Genomic DNA, 21,988 nt, shown 5'->3' on the forward strand with positions numbered 1-21,988 from the left:
AACCTTTCAAATCCACTTTTATTTTCCTTTTTCCTGCTCACATACAGAACTTCTCCACACACTGCATTTCTTGCAGCTATAAAGTCATTTGACGTTGGTCAGGTACCATTTTATCCCCTAAAACTTTGCTGGCATCAAAATATGACAGTTAACCAGTGTTAAATCTATAAAATATTTACATAGCACAGCACATTAAGCTTTAGACACTTGGCAATTAAACCACATAAAAATTGGACAAACCCCCATCCTACATGTTCAGAATCAGCTGTTCACAGTCCCTATCTGGTGACTGTACATCGTTCAAAAGGCAGCAGAGGCAACAGGCAGTTACTTTGAAGGATACCGAACACTATGGTGTGGAAGCACATTATGATGCTACCCCAGTGTCATGTACCACTCCACCTTTCTCCAAGGCGGTCTCATAATTCTGGAATGGCAGGTCCAGCTGATACAAAATGAAGACAGACAACACAACGTTTACTCTGTGGAGATATCTTAACTCCTACTATGGACGCATGGTGATTTTGAATACAACTCGTCCTAAAAACTTGTCACGATCATCCTGGTTTTTTAGGTTGGGTGATCCATCAATCTTGCACTCAACTGTGACTTCGTTTATGTCATTTCTATTATCAAAGGTGAGCTGGACGGCAACTAATGGCTGTAGATAGCTCCCCTGGCAAATAAAGGAAAATACATTAATTCAAATTCTGCAATAACTTTACACTTTATCAGGAGTTTGTTTATTCTGTAAAATTAAAAAAGCAAGATTTTAATTTAATAATTAGGTCTATTATTTTTTTAATCCTCTACCTTTTTTTCCCCTTAGCTGGATATTCATTTATTTTCACTTTAATTTTTATTGATAAAAGTGTTTATGACTATGAATTTTCCTCTAAGCACTGCTTTAAGTGTATTCCATAGGTTGTGATTATGTTGTGCTTCATTGTTTTTTAGATATTCTATAATCTTGGTTTGAGTTTCCCCCTTTCCCCAAGAGTTGATTAGAGAGTTCCCACCTCCTCCCTCTTTTGGAAGGGCCCTTTTATTTCAATAATTTCTAGTTTTCCTGCATTGTGATCAGAAAGTATTGTAATATATTTCTATTTTATGAAACTTGAGCATGCATTTTTTATGATAAAGTTTTGTGACTGTTCTGGGTGTCTGAGAAGGATATGTATTGTATCTATCTACATATTAGTATGTTTGATAAACATGCAGAAGATCTACCTCACTGATTATGTTACTTAGGTTTCTAACATCCTTACTTATGGTTGCTGTGTGACTTGGTACAAAAATATACTCAAAATTGTTTTGCCATCACTGTGGTTTCTAAATACAATTCTTCACTAAAAGGAACTAGGGGCTGATTCCAGGGCTGAGGCAGGGAAAGTACAAGAAGAACCTGGAACATCTTGTGGTGCCAGAAAGTAAGGAAGTGCTATAGGAATCAAGGGAACATGTCTAAAGGACACAGGAGCCAGAGCCAGCCTGAAGGTCTCCCACCAGCCAAATCTGGGACAACATTAGCACCAAAATAAATGATTATAACATATAACCCCTGAATTAAATAAGAATCCATGAGAATATACTGATATAAATAAATAAACAGTGGAGAAGGAAAAGCTCTTCCTTACAGTGGAATGCCAACTAGTAAATGGAAAAAGAAAAGATGAAATTAGAAAAAACATTTGAGAACAATTCTATTAGTAACTGATTGTGGAAAGAATTGACAGATGCTAAAGTTATAGGAGAAATAATTTTATAAATTCTCCAAGTATTCTCCCCACATGATACTTACAAAGAAAAAAAAAAGTATAACTTTACATTAGGGAAACCTGGCTGACACCACCCTAACAAGGTTAACATCACCATTAATGGGACTCAACACCACGTCCCTCCTGATATGCTATTCTGAAAAGGACATAACATTTCTTCTGAGGCATTCCTGCCAAAAATGTACAACCTACATTTAATCATGAAAAACATCAGATAAACTCAAACTGAGGAACATAAACCAACAAAGTAAGCCAAAAAAGGCCTGTACTCATTTCTGAAGAGCTCAAGGGCATGAAACAGACAGATGGAGGAACTGTTCCAGGTTATAGGTGAATAACAGTGTAACATCCTAGACCAGGAAAAAAAATTTTTTTTTTTGCAATAAAGGACATTATTGGAACAACTGGTGACATTTCAACAAGATCTGTAGATTAGATAATAGTACAGTATCAATGCTAATGGTTATATATGATAATGTCCTTATTTTTAGGAAATTTAATGTAAAGAGCATTTAGTGTAAAGAGGCACCATGTTTATCACTGAGTGCCAATGATGGTTCAGGGGGAAAAATTATATATATATATTTCACATACATATATATACATATACATACATATATGTGTGTGTATATATATATATATGGAGACTAATAAGACAAATGGGAGATCTGTGTAAAGGGTCTATAGGAACCCTTTGTACTATTCTAGCCACTTTATGTTTAAAATCATTTCAAAATAAAAAGTTTACTAGTATACATACAAAATGCTATTTATATACATATACTTAAAGAAAAACTATGGAAGAAATTACGCTACAATAATAGTTATCTCTGGATAATGACTTCTTTACTACTTCTCTATATTCTTTAAATAAGCACACCCTAAGAAATGAAAGAGGAAACTGTATTTTGAAACTAATCATCCTTTAACTTAGCTGCTTCGGTTTTGTGTTTGTAGTTAAGATCTGGAGTCTCCATTTGCCATCACCATTTGTATATAAAAACCAGAATAGATGATGCACACGTTACATACGGCATACGTCTACCTAATCCAGACAACTGGCATTTTAATACAGACTACCAATTTTCCAAGAGTCACTACCACTTAAGAACTTCTAAATACTTACATGCAGTTTTTTCCCATAATATGGAAAATATTTTAAATCTATCATTCCATTGGAAGGATAAGTTGATAGCAATGCTGTATTTTCACCCTAAAGTTGAAAACAAAACAAACCCTTTTTAGGTCACAAAAAATAGCTTTTAAAAATGTATTTTTATTAAAGCAGTATCAGTTATGGACAGTATGAAGAAACTACAATGTTGCTCCAACTGCATTCACCACAAGTGTATTTTTGAAAAGAGACTTACTCATGTTGATTTAAACCGTTTGACACAAACTATCCTGATTTCCTAATATATCTTATATACTTTTCCATGACAGTCCCTTTAACTTACAGCCAGATCTACTCATGCAATGTCTGTAAAATCTTATCTGCCTTCCAACTACCAAATGCCAGTTCTCCAGCCACTGACAGCAGGAATGCACAAGTAGGTCTGGGACCAATGAATTCTAAAATGAATAAAATATTGTGCTTCCAGACTGGAAAGCAATAGCTGCCACACCTAGAAGGTACCACTCAGGCCTGGGAGGCAGCAGGTCCAAAAGTTTCACATGATTAACAACCATGATAACTGTAACCAGAGGTGGAAACTATGATGCAGCTGACACACTGCTGGGGAAAATTTAAAGTACTCCAAGGAATACCCTTCTTAACTAATTTAAATACCACATTTCCCTTGAATAATTTTTACGGGCACATGTAAATCAGTTAGAGGTATTATATGTCTACTGCAATTATATTCCACGTATTAAAAAAGCTGATACAGGAACTTCCCTGGCGGTCCAGTGGTTAAGCCTCTGCGCTTCCACTGCAGGGGGCACGGATTCCATCCCTGGTCAGGGAACTAAGATCTGGGATGCCGCTAGGCACACCCAAAAAATAAATTTAAACAAACAAACAAGCAAACAAAAAACTGATACAACAAAAAAGAAACAGACTTTCAGATATAGAAAACAAATTAGTAGTTACCTTTGGGGAGAGGGAAGGGGAGAGGGGCAATATAGGGGTAGGGGATTAAGAGGTACAAACTACCATGTATAAGATAAATAAGCTGGGCTTCCCTGGTGGCACAGTGGTTGGGAATCCACCTGTCAATGCAGGGGACACGGGTTTGAGCCCTGGTCCGGGAAGATCCCACATGCCGCGGAACAACTAAGTCCGTGCGCCACAACTACTGAGCCTGTGCTCTAGAGCCCGCGAGCCACAACTACTGAGCCCGCGTGCCACAACTACTGAAGCCCACGCGCCTACAGCCTGTGCTCCACAACAAGAGAAGCTACCGCAATGAGAAAGAAACCCGCTCACCGCAACAAAGAGTAGCCCCCACTCACTGCAACCAGAGAAAGCCCGCATGCAGCAACGAAGACCCAAGGTAGCCAAAAACAATAAATAAATAAAATAAATTTATAAAAAAATAAAAATAGAAAAGCTACAAGGATAAACTGTACAGCACAGGGAATATAGCCAATATTTTATAATAACTATACATGAAGTATAATATTTAACAATTGTGAATCACTGTGTTGCACACCTGAAACTTATGTAATATTATAAATCAACCATACCTCAAAAAAAAACTGATATACAAGATAATGATACAAATATAGTATTCTTCTTGAAAAATAAGCAATTTATGAAAATTCTCATGTAACACATTCTGAGTAGACCCAATATTAATGACTGTCGCTTTTACACATACTGAGTAGATGACAGACAACAATGATTAAAATCAGTGGCAACTTCACAAGGCACTAATTAAAATAAAACGTTACTAAATGTTTGCATTCTAGATTTGAATACACGAATTTCTACTTTTGAAAGCATACATGCAACACTATAGCAAAACTAAGAATCTTCTCTAAGGGAAGCGGTACTCTGCTTACTTCCCTTAACCACCACGAAGCAGCAGATGTGCATGGGGTGAGAGAAACACATGGACAAGCGACACAGGCAAGACAGCAAAGCATAAAGCGATGACAACCCACAAAAAGGGCAAGTTCTAACGATCCAGATCAACAATACGTAGAAAGAACAGGAGAGGGGCTTCCATGGTGGCACAGTGGTTAAGAATCCGCCTGCCAACGCAGGGGACATGGGTTCGAGCCCTGGTCAGGGAAGATCCCACATGTCGTGGAGCAACTAAGCCCACGTGCCACAAGTACAGCACGCCTATAGCCTGTGCTCCGCAACAAGAGAAGCCGCCACAATGAGAAGCCCGTGCACTGCAAGGAAGAGCAGCGCCCGCTCGAATGAAGACCCAATGCAGCCAAAAATAAATTTATAAAAAAAAAAAAGAAGAACAGGAGATAACAAGGCTAAGGGAAACTGCAGAAGCCATTTTTCATTCACTATTCAAACACCACCCTACATTTGTACTCCTTAATTTAAAAAAAGTCTAAAAAGAATCTAAAAAGGAGTGGATATATGTGTATGTATAACTGATTCACTTTGCTGTACACCTGAAACTAACACAACATTGTAAATCAACTATACTCCAATAAAAATGAAAAACAAATTGAAAAAACCAGAATACATGCTAAAAAGAGTCTAAAGTAACATTTTATATAGGAGAAAAAAATAGTCACTTTGATATAAGTACTTTTGTACATTAATTACTTTTTTTTTTTTTTTTGCGGTACGCGGGCCTCTCACTGTTGTGGCCTCTCCCACTGAGGAGCACAGGCTCCGGACGCGCAGGCCCAGTGGCCACGGCTCACAGGCCCAGCCACTCTGCGGCACGCGGGATCCTCCTGGAGCGGGGCACGAACCCGCGTCCCCGGCATCGGCAGGCGGACTCCCAACCACTGCGCCACCAGGGAAGCCCCATTAATTACTTTTAACCTATTTTTCCTTAATAATTCATAGAAACACAGAGATGTTCCCCAAAATGTAAAAGGTTTTCTTTAATTAATTAATTAATTTATTTATTTTTGGCTGTGTTGGGTCTGTTGCTGTTCGCGGGCTTTCTCTAGTTGTGGCGAGCCGGGGCTACTCTTCATTGCGGTGCGTGGGCTTGTCATTGCGGTGGCTTCTCTTGTTGCAGAGCTCAGACAGCACTCGGGCTCAGTAGTTGCGGCACGTACGCGCGGGCTTCAGTAGCTGTGGCGCACGGGCTTAGCTGCTCCGCGGCATGTGGGATCTTCCTGGATCAGGGATTGAACCCATGTCCCTGGCGCTGGCAGGTGGATTCTTAACCACTGTGCCACCAGGGAAGCCCTGGGTTACAGTTTACTGAGCACTTCAGTGTGCATTTTCAGCCACATACCACACTCAGTTTATATTTACCTCATTTAGGCCTAAAACCCTTAAGTGTGTAGGATCAGTTATAGAGAGGGGAACTGAGGCTCAGAGTTATGGTCACATGCTCAATTAATTGTTCTACGGGTTTGTGCCTAAGCCATCACGTTGGCAGACTTCTACTTAAAATTAACATTTAGAAATTGTGAAATAATAAAATGCATATCTGAACAATGATGAGGTACTTTACGGTGAAGCTACATGTCATGGTTCTCTAAGTATACGAATGGCATCATATTGGAAACCATGAGCAACTAAGTCCAAGAGTCTATTAGCAGTCACTAAGTTCCACTGAAAACAAAATAAAGGTTTAAAACTAATGTATTTTGGTTCTACTGTAGAGTCATCACCTGTAAGTAACTTGAAGAACACACACCAAATGTTCTAAGCAGTGATTAACTCTGGGTAGCATTTACCAAATGTTTTCCTTCTGCATTTTTCTATATTTTCTTAAATGAACACGATTCACTTTTGTAAGAAAATTTAAAAAAACACTAATGACATAAATATGAATATTACATCTTTTGCAGGAACCATCCTTTAAAATTAAAGGCCACCTGTAAAAGCATGTTCTGTCATCAATGTTTTAGTGTTTCCAGGACTCTTAACTTGTATGAAAGCAATTAAAGGACTGCCCCAGTGGCACAGTGGATAAGACTCCACGCTCCCGATGCAGGGCACAGGGGTTTGATTCCTAGTCAGGGAACTAGATCCCACATGCGTGCCTCAACTGAGTTCACATGTCACAACTAAGGAGCCCACGTGCTGCAACTAAGGGGCTGGCAAGCTGCAACTAAGGAGCCCACCTGCTACAAGTAAGACCAGGCCCAACCAAATAAATAAATAAATAAACAAAAACAAGACAAAAAAAATCCCTATAAATAAATAAAAGCAGATCAAAGTTAAGAATACAAGACAAAATAAAAGACAAATGTATTATATTAAAATTAAGTCAACTAAAGAATTTACACTAAGAACACTTGATTATAGACAAATCTAATGGAAAACAGCAATATGGTGATATGCAGTAAATGTTGCCATCTGTTCACAGAGCCACACCTCGAAAATTTATGGATTCCACCTGATTACTCCTTTGTGACTAGCCAACGAGTAAAATGCAGTTTTACAAAGATTTCCTCCAATTTTGTGTTTTTTTCTAAAAACAAAAATATTCCACAACTAAATAAACAAAACAAAAACCCCATCTATTATTTTGATTATTTTATGTACTTTCCACACAACTCTTCAAAGCAAAAGGGACAGCAAATTGAAATCTGAGTCATTAGACCAGATGTTCCTCCAACTATTCTAGAAGTTCCCCCAACTATTCTAGAATAGTTCCCCCAACTGTTCTAGAAGCAAAAGATACATAACAGATAACAAGGAGAAAAATCCATTTGTAATCCTAAGTGAAGAGTTAACATGGAGGAGTTTATACTGGCCAAAGGCTTACAGAAGTAAACCTTAGGAAGGGAGTGGAAGGCTTTTGTCCTTCTGGCTGTGTGTGTGTGTGTGTGTGTGTGTGTGTGTGTGTGTGTGTGTGTGTGTTTTCCTTTCTTGATGGTGTTGGCTCCACAGACCCACTGTTCCAAGTATATCTACATTGTCTGCTCACATGCAGAGGCAAAAGTTCCTGCACACAGGACGCTCATAAAATCAGCACTTCCACTGGCTGAAGGCTCACAGCCAGCCTCGGGAACCTTCTACTGGAAAGAATTGCAAGCAAGGGGGATCACAGAGTTACACCATACATTTCCTAAATCTGTCTTGTAGGTGTAACGTTTTCTCCTGTTTTGAGATGACAGTAGAAGCTCACTAGATTTTTAGAAGGATTTGTATACCAAGAAAAACTCAGCTTAGATGCAGCATCTGGTTTTAAGTGAGGTTCTGATTTTTTAATCCAAGTTTCCTGCTGAGCTGACTATGGCATAAGGAGATAAAGTGAGCTGCCTATGGTCACACATGCATACTTCAACCCAGATGAGAAAAACACAAACTTCCCAGCTTTTCATTCTATTCTAAATCGTGAATAAATACTCAAAATAAATCAATAAGGATATTCTAAAGCAGGAGTTCTCAGAGTGTGGGTCCCAGACCAGCAGCATCACCATCACTTGGAAACTTTAGTTAAAAACGCAAATTCTGCAGCCTCACCCCGGACCTACTGAGTCAGAAACTGCAGAACTGGGACCTAAGAAACCCTCCAAGTGATTCTGATGCATGATCAGATTTGAGAACCACCCAGCAAGAAGTTTCTGCCCAAATAAGAAATCCATTCATCGTTAAAAGGGATTACAGTTTTCTTTGGCAAACAACTTTAGAAGTGATTTCAATGTAACATTTCAAGTAAGACACTTCTGACATATTAACTGGAGCTGGAATGCTAATATTTTACACAATGATAAAATTAAATTTAGAACTTAACAGTTTCTCCTGAGAACTCTTACCCATCATTTACATATTTGTCTTAGTTGAACTTTGCAGCATGGAGAGAAAACAAAAGAAATTATGAAAGGAAAACAGCACAGTGCTCTGGAAAAAATAAAGTAGGGATGAGAGAGCAAAATAATGCCTCCTTAAGGAAAATGTGCCATGTTTTTCATTAAATCTCAGATGCCACTGATGTACACCAATTTATGTACTATTAAGAAAGAAAAAATCTTATACACTATTAAGTCACTATCAGTTATAAGGCCAACCCCAATTTTGGTGTTATCAAGCTAGAAAAAAGAAAATGAATCTTAAAATCAGTGAAATATGGTATATGTAAATATAAAGGCAAAGTATGTGAAATCAAATGCACATGGAAAATAAGTCTTTTTGAATTATTATTAGCAAACAGAGAAGGGCTACCCCCAAAGGTTGGTGGAGTTTCATTCTTCTAAGAATGGGACTACAATGGACTTTAAAAATGTGACAGGGAAGAAAAAAATGACTAAATTCATTAGACTTTTAAAGTATTTTTAAGATACACTAAGGTTTTAACAGAAGTTGGGTTATTTTCTGAATACTAACCTTCAAAATACATTCTATCCTTGGTTCTCCTTGAGGCTTTAATCCAATTATCTAAGGTAAAGAAACATTGATTAACTGAAACATCACAACTGTACACAACAGAACGTCTTCCTTCATTGCTGGGGACACGGGTGGGAGGGTTGAGATGAACACTAACACTGCATTAAAACCCTGTTACCTCTGCCTTTTAATTTTATTTTAGAGGATTAGAACAGACTTTTCAATACAATAATCTTACCAATTATCTATCTTATTATAGTACTAGGACAATTTAGAAAATATATCAGTTATCAACGAATTGACCAAAACACAGCATTGCACTTTGCTACCCTAAAACAAGAAATAAACAGAAACCTTTACATTTCGTTATTTATATGAACACATCATTAATGCAAATAAGAATGGCAAAGGCATAATATAATAACTGTTCTTCATGAAAATATATTAGGTCACAACGCTACCATGTTTCCATAAGGCTTCCACAGAGCCCTGTTGTATTTCACATCTATCTGTTCTACAAAACACATACGCTTAATGAATCCCATTTTGAGGACTCTCACAGCACCACTCAGTTCTATGTAATGAGGCTTTCATTTATGTGGTTGATATAACTAACTCTGTATGAATGATAACAGATATTTATCCATATATTTTATGAGAGGATTTTTTGTCCTTTTGAATTATATGCATTTTAATTTATATTTTATAATTTTATAATTTATATACATTTTAATGTGAATGCCTGTAAAATGTAAGTACTCCTCCCGAAAGACAGGTATTGTTGCAACCGAAATAATAATTTCAAGAGCAGTAACTATCCGTGCCCTTGCAATGATTTTGGAACAAACTATACTGGGATTAAATGCCCTGCTACACCCTTATGCAACATGTCACTGCCGATCCCTGTGTGCCTGATGATGCCTTCCTGGCATGCCTGTGAAGTTCTGCCCTATCAGCAAGTATAATCTCACATCCTCATCATTCAGAGGACATACTGACAAAGAAAACAAACTCAGAAGGTTGGTCCTGTGGCAGATGGAACTGGAATTTCTTCTCTTGGCTTTATATTGGGAACAGATTTTCCATCAATCTAGGTGTTGTGAAGATACTCCTAGGAGGCAGGGATTACAAAAGGCATCCCTGTGGGAGGGAATGGGTTTACTTCATCTTACAAGCTAGATCACCTGGCTTCACATTACAGTTGGCCCTCCCTATCGGGGGGGGGGTTCCACATCTGCAGATTCAACCAATCGCAGATCAAAAACATCTGGGGGAAAAAATTCCAGAAAGTTCCAAAGAGCAAAATTCGAATTTGCTGTGTGCTGACAACTTTTTACACAGCACTTACACTGAATTAGGTATAAGTACTCTAGAGATGCTTGAGTACACAGGAGGATGTGCGCAGGTTATATGCAAATACTACGCCATTTTATATAAGGGACTTGAGCACCTCCAGATTTTGGTGTCCTCAGGGGTCCTAGAACCAATTCCCCACAGATATCGAGGAATAAACTATCTGGGTTTCTTGTGTGGATTGTGAAAACCCATTTCTACTTTATTTAACAGTATGTGGTATGTATGAGCTCCCTAGCATTTCTGAGGAAAGTAGGGGTCCCCTTGAAATAGTTGTTCAGATTGCTCCCACTTCCAGGCCTACCCATCTTGCCTTCAGTTTCACCTCCACTTTGTTAACCTTAGTTCCTAAGTTTTGCTAAAATATCCCATTAAATGTTTATTGAGCGCCTACTATGTGCCAGGCAATGTTTCAGAATGATTTCCGGAGTGCTATGAGATAATCAGAAACTGTCGCTGTCCATGGGGACAGGGGAAAGAGAGGCTGGAGGGAAGCCAGTGTGGGCGCTTAAGGGTCTAGCTGGCTCTCCCTACAGGGAAACTCCTTATTTAGCAGTGCCAACTTCAGAAGACTCAAGTTTTAGTTTTATTAGGGATGGTAACTTTAGTGATATGTAAACTCAAGCCCTTGAGAGGTCTGCACCTGTTTAGGAAATTGCCTTTTCTCTGCGTAAATGACCAGGAATTACCTCATTCTTCAAGGGAGACCATACAGGCCTCAACAGGTTAACTCTATCAGAACACAACTCTGCAGTACCATTTATAGAGCAGGAAGGCACAGGGTCTGGAGATCACTTCATTATGCAAGGAAGGCATCTTCCTTTTGCACAATGACTCCACAACATTGTTACTTAGATGTAGAGCACATTAGCTTCTTGGTTTGCTAATGGCTATACAATTCAGGCACTTTCTCTGGACAACATGGCAAGATGCTGCTGGGTTCATTTTAATGCAAATTTATCTCTATTTCTACTATTTAATTACATAGACATATACTATAAAGCTATGCTTTGCTACTAAATATTCAGAAAAAGTTAAATAAGCCAAAACTTTGTAAGTTTGCCGTGGGATTTTAAATTACATTGCCACACAGGATGCAAAGATGAGCACAGCATATTAACACAACCATGCTGTGGGCATGATCCCCAGAATACCTGATCCCTGAAGCTCTGATCTACGCTTAAGTGCATACAGCTAGTTCCAAAAGAGAAAAACTGAAGTTGCGTTACTCCCTAATTTATGACTCATCTATGAACCAATTGTTTTTTTCTGTATTAATTTTCCAAAGGTCAATATCACTGTTAGCTTTTTACACAAGCTACCACCAAGTGAGAGAGCACTGAATAAACAGTTGCCAGCTTCTTAATAGAAGAGATTTGGAAAAAGCAGCCGCAGCAATAAATTATGTACATACTCTGTTCATTTTCACAAGAATACAAGGGCGTCCTGTGGAGTAGCCAAACTCGGGATCATCCACACCACTGCACGCTTCGAGTAAGACAAGAGGAAACCGACACGAAGTATATTCTGGACCCTTCTGCTCAAAAAGCGCTCCACTGCGACAATCTGTGAGATTCTTCTGTTCTTCTAAGCCATACGCTAAAAAGGAAACAGCCGAAAAGGACCTTAAACACAACCAGAAATATATCATCCTTTGGACAACATTCTTCAAAGACAAAAACAGCAATGCCATTTACTGGAAAATTTTAGGGAAAGAATGTTAAGTCTGTTCCTTTAAAGTCCGATTGCTATCTAGCGCTTTGCAGTTTATTTCATTTCAATACAAACTGGGTGACAGATTTCTTTTGTCACCATTAGGTGGCACTAGCCACGGCTACAGCATTACCTGAACGCCCGCGATGCTCTTGGCCCAAAAGATACAATGGTGAGGACATAAAAACGCATTACCTCTGCCCTTATGGAGGTAATTTACAGTGTAGTGGGTAAGACAGGTGTTGAGGATAAAATCATAAATGAAGGGCCTAAAGAAAGGTGTACATGTGAGTTAACGTTAGCTTACAAAAGGGTGTTTTCAGCAGAGATGGAGGTAACAAGATAGATCCAAAGGGGATGAAGGAGTAAAATGGTTACAACTTGGAGATAGGGAAGGAAGGAGAGGGAGACAATTCAACAATTTTTCGAATGTTTGCTGTGCACTTGACACACTGTTAGACAAAAGGGGCACAACGGGGAGCCAGTCTGCTGTGGACCCTGCCCTCAATGAGCTTAGGCTACTGCAAGGCACTCACTAATAAACACGGTGCCACAATGCCTCAATAAGAACTGTTGGTGTGTGGGTATAAATGGTACCAGAAAAAGGCCAGCCTAAAATGAATTCAACCAAAAACAGGAACCAAAATTTCAAAGTACTCACATATACTTATTTAACTTTATTTAAATTTATTTAAATTTGTTCATTTGCTTGCTTGCTTGCCATGCCACGAGGCTTGTGGGATCTTAGTTCCCAGGCCAGGGACTGAACCCAGGCCCCAGCAGGGAAAGTGCTGAACCACTGGACCACCAGGGAAGTCCCAAAGTAAACACTTTTAAAAGGAAGTATGATCTTTCCCTTAAAAAAAAAAAAGTCAAAAATTTTGGTTTCAACTTTTATTTATCAAAAATTAGGATATCATGGGAACTATGTACCCATTAAATAGCCAAGAATGACTCAGGTATTGGGGAGGGGGGATAGGAGTAAACTTTTAAAACAAAACAGTACCACTGACATTCGTCACTCCTTTTTGACTTTCGTGGCACAATCATGAATGTCATTTGGCAGAAAATATTCAAGGCCTACATCAGTTTCCTCCAAGGGCTTCTCCTGCATATACTCTGTTGGTACAGTTCATCAGGGACCATTTTTGTATGATGCCAACTTCCACTTCTACACAAAACCGCTCTAAGTCAAGGAGTTGGATGAATGGTCAGAATATGAAGACCCCTGCTCAGCACATGATGGGAACAGAGAAAGGTGACCATTCCCAGAGAGAGCACAGAACCCCACATTCCTGAGGAAAGCCTAAAGTAAGATAGAAAAAGGTGCAGGTAAACGGGGGGGGGGGGGGGGGGGAGAGACCTGAAAGATAATTTGAACAATATAAGATTTTAAATTCTAATTAGTATTCAAGGGGGGAAAAAAACCCAACCCAGAGCAGATAATGTATCTTTTAACAAGAGACTGTATCTTTTAAACACCAGAAAGGCATTCCTAAGAGCAACAATGACAATTCAAAGTTTAAAAAAAGGGAGGGGGGAGGGCATGCTGAACATTGAAGATCTAAAAGTAAATCCCCAGTATAATAAAGCAAAAGTAGAAAATGAGAGAAAAACAAGAGATCCAAAACCCAACAACTAACAGAATAGCTCTAGAAAGAGAACCAGAAAACTGAGGTGAGGAAATTTTCAAGTAATAATAGTTTCCTCAACTGGAGAATCTAACTCTTCATCTCGAAAGACCCCATCAAGTTTCCAACAAAGTGATATTTCAGAGACTGACACCAACACTTGGGAATTTTAGAACCCTAAGGAAATACATTTAAAAACAAAAACAAAAAACACTGTTGAGCAGAAAAAGGCAAATACAAAGGAACTAAAATTATATACACAGCTAAACTAGAACAGTAAAAGCAGAAGTCATTTTCAGAAATGAAAGGATTAAAAACCTACATTCCATGTATCTTAAAAATTTTTTTTAAATTTAAATACAAATTGAGATATAATTCACATATAACATGTTTCATGTGTACAACACAATGAATGCTTGAATATTTGTACACATTGTGAAATGATCACCACAATAAGTCTAGTTAACATCTTGTCGCTATGTATAGTTACAAATTTTTTTCTTGTGATGAGGACTTTTAAGATCTACTCTCTTAGGAACTTCCCAATACGCAATACAGTAGTGTTAACTAGCGTCACCATGCTGTACATTACATCCCCAGGGCTTATTTATTTCTAACTGGAAGTGTGTACCTTTTGACCTTCCTTCACAACTTCAGCCCAGCCCCCTGCTGCCTCTGGCAACAACCAATCTATCTGTTCTCTGCATCTATGAGCTTGGTTTTCTTATTTGTTTCTTAGATTCCACATATAAGTGAGATCATTTGGTATTTGTCTGTTTATTTCACTTAGCATCATGCCCTTTAGGTCCATCCATGTTGCTGCAAATAGTAAGATTTCATTCTTTTTTTATGGCTAAATAGTATAGTGGTATATATACAATGGAAGAGTATTCATGTATCTTTTCTTACAAAGTTATTTGAGAATATACTCCATCAAAACTAGGGAATAAATAAAGAAAAAGAACGCAGGAGGCAAGAAACAGTGAATCCAATCCGAAAGGGATCAAACAAACTCCCCAAATGACAGCTGGGTGGTAGAAGCCCTAGACAGAAACCAGTACAGACTGCAGCAGAGGGGAAGGACTCTAGGGAGGAGTTCTCCAGAGAAAAGGGACATAAGAGAACTCTCAAACGATAGTATACAAATAAGGGAGTTAGAGAGTCTCTACAGATGGTAGAATATGACGTAAAGACAAGTATAAGAAGGCAACCAATAATGAAAATAAAACAGTAATTCAATTACTTTTGATTTGAGATTAGGGGAAGGTGTGAGGCATGTGAGCTAAATCCTCATTTAACATGGCAGGAAGTAAAGACAATGTATAAAAGTGATAAATCAAGAGCCAGCAGATTGCATTTAAAGATACAGAAGAAAAAGTTCAAAAGTATGAAGTTATTTCCTGTTGAAAATGTATCCAGAATCAGACGATTTCTCACAGCCTCACTGCTCCTGACCTTGCCACTATCTCCACTCATCTAGGTGACTGCAACGGCCTCCTAACCAGCTTCCCTGATTCCCCTCTACAGTCTAGTCTCAAAAAACAGCCTGAGTGATCCTTTAAAAATCTGAGATGATGTTATTCTCTGCTTAAGAACCTCCATCTTGGTCACTGTGAAAGTCAAAGAACTGAACAACAGCCTCTAAGGCCTACACAATCTGGTCCTCCTTTAACTCCCTGACCTCAATCTCCTACTACTCTCTCCCCACTTACTCCATCCAGCCCCTCTGACTTCCTTGATGAACGCTGAACACACTGGACATTGTGAGCCTCAGGGCCTTTGCACCTACTGCTGGGTAGTTCCATGGCTACTTCCCTCATCCTTAGATCTTTCCTCAAACATTCCCTTTCAATGAGGCCTTCCCAGACCACTCTGCTTAAAATTACAGCCCTCTCAACTCTCCCTATTTCCTTTCTCTGCCTTATTTTCCTCCACAGCACTTATTACCTTCTAACACACCACTAGATTATAAAAACTCCATGAACACAGAAACTTTGTTTGTTCATTGATGGAAATTAGAAGAGTGCTTGACACAAAAAAGACCCTCAAAAAGAAGTATTTGTTGAATAAAGGAACAGGACTACAGCTAGAACAGAGTACGGCAGGGAATTACTGTTCTACTTATACGCCTTTCTTTACTATTTGGTTCTCAAACCATGGATTATACTCTCACAAAAACATCTCCATTTAAATAATAAATATACATTTAACTCCCAAGGGAAAGAGATTTAGGACGGTAGGTAGAAGAAGACCAGGATCAAAAGGTTTTTGATTTAAGATAGGAGGGAGGTTGAGGATTTCTACATGTTGACAAGAAAGGATCCAACAGAGAGGCTAAACATATATGAGAAGGATTAGTAATTACCATAATGCTCGAGGCAGTGAGAGGGGATGAGATGCAAAACGTGACCCAGACAGGTGGACTTAGATAAGAGGAAGGGCAGCTCCCCTTGTTAGAGCAGGAGGAAAATCACAGACAAAAAGGCTGCAACTGAAGGCTGGTTTTACTGGTAACAAGGAAACTGGGGGAGTTTCCACCTGAGTATTTCTAGTTTCTCTTGAAGTAGGAAACCAGGTTATATGAAGAAAGTGAGTTATAGGGGAAAAGGTAAGGAGCTAGAGTTTTGAGTAGAGGCTGGAAATAATCCCTTCAGAGAATTACCCAGGGAAATTCAGCAGGATTGCCAGGCAGTAGATCTGATCCATGAGGGAGGTGATCAAGTATTCACAGTGCTAATTAGTCTTCAGAGGGCAGGCTCAAAGGAAGAGCTCCATCCAGGAATTACAGGGCTTCATCTAGGGGCACTGCACGGCTTCATCTACTTGCAAGTTTTATGACAAACGGACTAGGAGGCGAGGGATTTTAGAGTACTGGCTTAAGTAAAAATGAAATGAAAAACTATGGAATTGACGAGCTTGACCAGAAGGGCAGCTGAGCGGGGAGCGGCTGGGATAAAATAAAAGGGTCAGTGAACTGGAAGTCCCAGTGAGGGAGACAAAGAGCGAGGGCAAGTTAAGCAAACGAGAAGGTTGTATAGGGAGCCCCATCAGCGGCCGTGGCAATGGAGTCCTGCACATTCTAAGAAGCACTGCAGGAGAGCGTGGCTGAGGAAGAGCTGCGGCAGCCGTGAACCAAGAGGCCATGGCGCTTGATGGCTATTCGGGTGAATGTTGATACCGTGGAGTCAAGGCAGACAAAACGGAAGAGAAAACTGGGCCAGGATGGCTATTAGAAAGCACTGCAACCAGTAGCTCTGAAAAACTCACAACCGATACACAAACTTTTTTTCTTTTAATGAGGAACACCATTCCTCGTCCCCACACCGCAAGCACTACACTGGACCCGAAGATCCAAATCCTTAGAGGCATCATTTTATAATATAGTTTTGCTCCATTAGTCACATGCTATTTGTTTTGATGCAGATACAAATGTTATGCTTCAATGAACCTACTTCATGTACTTATTAAAGGGTAGATTAAAAAAAAATCAAATAAACTGCCCATTAGGGTTAGGCCCCTGTGCTTTCCGTAAGTCAGAATATGGACTAATCATAAATTCATCATGAATAACAGTAAATTCCACTTGCCAAGTCCTCTCAATTGACTGTGTTTAACAGAAAGAAAGAAAAAGGCAAGACAAACTCTAAGAATAATGTTTCTAAAAGTAATCATAATTTGGTACTAGTTTCTGTAATAACTAAAATTTTTAACTTACTCTAAAAAAACATACTTACACTTTAGAAATTTCTTAAGGTCATTAATGTACCCTCTATAGGACTCTGGATTAGACACGCTGAATGAAAAATCCAATGCTGTCACCGGTTTTGGAAAAACCATAAGCCCTATAGAGATAAAAGAAAAGGGGGGAAATTAATTATAGCAATTCCCTTCTCTCCTTCCTTCTCCTTACTCTTATCTCTAAAAAGGAAGATCTCAGTAAATTCTGTGGAAATTGTTTTCACAGGTAGGTTGAAATTATCAAGAACCTCCCACTTCTATCTGACTACGAAGAGACATCTAAAATGAAAAAATTCCACATCTTCACAATCACCTCGGACATTACCAATTAGAAACCTCCTCTAAATCTTAGTTAGAATTGCTCTGTTCCTTAATTTAAAAGATGCAAGTTTTCCTTTGTACTTTCTACATTCATTTTCTATTAAATATTTTTAGGTTTTGCCAATTTGCCATTAATATAGAGAAAATTTTAGCAAATCAAAATCTAAGCACTTTGTCATTCAAATTACAACTGTATGAAAACATTCGTAAAGAAAGCTTACCTTATTCAGTGAAAGAGGCCTATACAATTTTAACTCTACAGTTAAATATTCTTCCTTCAATAATAAACACTGCTCGATAACTAAAATGTGGTTTTCTCATACTGAACTGACGCATAACCACCAACAATTTCACATTAGCAATCAACACCCATGTATATAGAATATGTTTGCATGAGTTTATTAACAGAAAATGTAAGCCTATTTATCTCTAACAATCAGGCTTCCAACTTTAAGCTTTCCTTGATTTAAAAGCATTAGATCAAAAGTGTGTCTGTACATGTATAACTGAGTCACTGTGCTGTACAGCAGAGATTGGCACAGCATTGTAAATCAACTCTACTTCATAAAAAAATTGTTTAATTTAAAAGCATTAGATCTACATTCAGCCTTGCACAAAGGCTTAAATAAAAAAATCCTAAAATTCTCTCTGGTTTCTAAACATTCCCCATATATCAAAGTTATTATAGATAAGCCTTGCATTGAATCTGAAAATAAATAACAAGGTTGTTTTAGTTTTCATTAAAATTGCTTTTGCTGTTTGCAACTAGAGAAAGCCTGTGCACAGCAATGAAGACCCAATGCAGCCAAAAAAAAAAAATTGCTGCTCATAGACATCTAATTCGTTTTAGATCAAACCCAGTTTCTTTCAAATCCTAAATACTTGCCTTTGTTGATCTGCATGGTTCTTGAGTTAAACTACAATAGATCCGATGCTACTCAACTATGATGAAACACTCAATGTTCCCAAATGGCAGAGCAAATCTTATTCCATATACAGCACAAAAGAGCCCCAATTAGATTCCCCATTCACCTACTATCTCAACATACCAGATCACTTGGATTTGGAGGATCTCATATGCCTATTTTTCCTTACCCCTCCACCTACTACAAAATCAATAGTAACTTTCTGACTTTTTAATAAAAATGTTCAATGTAGAAATAAAACCTGACCATCCAGTATATGAAGTGACCATCTGTGTATGTCTGAAATTGTATGTTTTCATTTTTAAGGTTTTACAGAAGGAACAAGAAATAATATACTGTAAGTGAAAAAGTAACAGAATCAAGGCAGCTTATACATAACTGTATAAAAACACCTAACTTTAAGAAAAACCCAACTTTTAATAAAACATCCAGTTTGAAAGAAATTTTAAAGAAAAATATGAAAATGTCTATGCTTTATAAAAAAAAGATTACATTCCTTTAACATGACTTATTTCTATGGGAAGTTTTAAATGACTCAATTTACAAAAACTCTGTAGACCAGAATGTCTAAAACTGAGTTTCTGATACAAGTTACTTCTTAGATCTTGCTGAGCAATGCTCTTGGAGCCTTAGTTCATTTAACAGCCTGTTTGAAACTCTTAAGTAAAAAAAAACACAGCAGGAATGTGCCGTACGGCTGCATTTTTTGACGCAGTACACCTACGTCCTCCAAATGAAGTCTTGGCTTACCCCAAACCATGAACATCAACAGAATGTGAAAACTACAGTAACTCTTACGTCTTTATAATTTAAACCACTGGAGCATGAATATGTGTGTATGCATGTGTGTGCATCTATAGGGGTGTGCATGGATGATACGTGTTTATATCATATGCATGTATATGTTAATACACATACCAATTTCAAACTAGCATTTATTTTACCAGGTGCAAATACATTATTGAAATGATGCCATTTAAAAATAAAACTTAGGGCCTCCCTGGTGGCGGAATGGTTGAGAGTCCACCTGCTGATGCAGGGGACGTGGGTTTGTGCCCCGGTCCGGGAAGATCCCACATGCCACGGAGCGGCTGGGCCCGTGAGCCATGGCCACTGAGCCTGCGCGTCTGGAGCCTGTGCTCCGCAACGGGAGAGGCCGCAACAGTGAGAGGCCCGCGTACCGCAAAAAAAAAAACAAAAAACAAAAAAAAAACTTGAATATGGTCATTGTTAAAAAAAAAAAAACCTTAGAAAAAAGAAGTAGAAATAAAATTTAATTACCCATAATTCCTTTATGAAGAGAAAATCATATTTAACAAACTAGTATACATTCATCTAATATTATATTGATATATAATATGAATACGTGTGCATATATATTTGTTTATTTGAACTAATATTAAGTTTTTAAGTACTATAATACACTTGGTGAATGATTTTAAGGAACTCAGTTTAAAATTATATACTTAAAAAAGTATATTGAACACATTTTACTGCTTTTATTATTCATGAAATTATAAATGGTTTAATATTTCTGAAATAGATCAGCTTATGTTCAACAGTAATAGTCACATAACTTAAGGCAGCAAGAGAAATAATTATCTTAGAATTCATCTAGGTAGAAAGAAAACAGGGCTACAATGAAAGATGAGGAAAAAATTAGCATGGAGCTGGTCTCAGATACATGGTCAAATAGACCAAAAGAGTTATTCATGATATTTAGATAAATATTAGCTGCAAACAAAGGAAAAGCCATTAGAACAAACTTTTTAAGAAAACTGGTTGGGGAAACTGGTTCAATCTCGCTGCTGATATAGCTGAGAAGTCCATGCAGTGGGCAAGGATCTAGGCTAGGGTTCCTCAGCCGTGGGCCTAATGACATTCTGAACATGATTCTTTGTTGTGGGAGGTTGTCCCATGCACTATAGGGATGTTTAGCAGCACCCCTGGCCTCTACTCACAGTAGCACATCTGCAGTTGTGACAACCAAAAATGTCTCCAGACAGTGCTGAATGGCCCTGGGGGGGCAAATCACTGCTGGAAGAGAACCACTGCTGCAGACAGAAACCTCCTGCTGCAGACTCCCACCTTCCCTGGCCTGCATGCCCACTCTGCCTGCTGCCCAAATCACGCTCCTCCATGGAGAGCCGTCCCTTTGCTAGCATCTCTGGACGTTGTTTATATTTCTGGGAATTAGATACACTGGAGTTCTGCACATTATTGTTATTTACTAGCACTTTGAGGACAAGGGCCGTGTGCACCAACAAAAGCGGAGCTAACATTCAAAGACCAACTGTTTAAAAAGAATAAAATCAGGAAGGAGAAAATGTGACTTAAACAAGTGCTCCAGGTTAAGATTTTCTTCCGTATGAAGGTACATTCTCCAGTATCCTAGAGGAAATTTTTTTCCCTAAGACAATCAATAGAGAATAATTCAACATATTAAGAGTATACTCATTTTATTCTCTATTGACTTCTTACCATTTCCACACTAAGCAATTAAAAACACGCAGCATGGGGCTTCCTTGGTGGCGCAGTGGTTGAGAGTCCACCTGCCGATGCAGGGGACACGGGTTCGTGCCCCGGTCCAGGAAGATCCCACATGCCGGGGAGCGGCTGGGCCCGTGAGCCATGGCCACAGAGCCTGCGCGTCCGGAGCCTGTGCTCCGCAATGGGAGAGGCCACAACAGTGAGAGGCCCGTGTACCGCAAAAAAACAAACAAACAAACAAACAAAAACATGAAGCATGTATTTTACAAGACCAATGCTCTAACCCACACCAGAGCTGAAATATATACTTCATAAGTAAATTACTCAGAGCAAGGTGAAATTACTATACAATATTCATAAACACTATTCATAACTATAACTATATTCATCAATCTGGCTTCACTTTAACTCTCAATATTCATTTCTGCTTACTCTTGGCAAAAGACTCAAGATTTATCAGCCAGGGTTTTGTATCACTGTGTAAATATTAAAGGTTTTTATATCAGTATGTAAATATTAAAGGTCTTTATATCACTATGTAAATATTAAACAAAATCAAAACTTTCACATTATCTAACCCTAAAGTTTAACATCTTCTACTGG

The 21,988-nt window shown here is 38.5% G+C and overlaps 1 protein-coding gene across 1 annotated transcript in view; it reads right to left on the minus strand.

Annotated features, from left to right (window-relative positions):
- Positions 1-21,988, minus strand: part of ATP1B3 (ATPase Na+/K+ transporting subunit beta 3) — a 41,630-nt gene continuing 19,642 nt past the window's right edge. Inside the window, exons 3-7 of the mRNA XM_060149711.1 lie at positions 17,645-17,752; positions 11,981-12,165; positions 9,214-9,264; positions 2,905-2,991; positions 1-676 (exon numbers count right to left, since the gene is read on the minus strand). Coding sequence (XP_060005694.1) covers positions 506-676; positions 2,905-2,991; positions 9,214-9,264; positions 11,981-12,165; positions 17,645-17,752 — 602 coding nt within the window. The 3' untranslated portion in view covers positions 1-505. The remainder of the gene's footprint in view (positions 677-2,904; positions 2,992-9,213; positions 9,265-11,980; positions 12,166-17,644; positions 17,753-21,988) is intronic.

Source organism: Lagenorhynchus albirostris, chromosome 5, assembly GCF_949774975.1.
Source record: "Lagenorhynchus albirostris chromosome 5, mLagAlb1.1, whole genome shotgun sequence".
In the NCBI taxonomy this organism is placed as follows: domain Eukaryota; kingdom Metazoa; phylum Chordata; class Mammalia; order Artiodactyla; family Delphinidae; genus Lagenorhynchus; species Lagenorhynchus albirostris.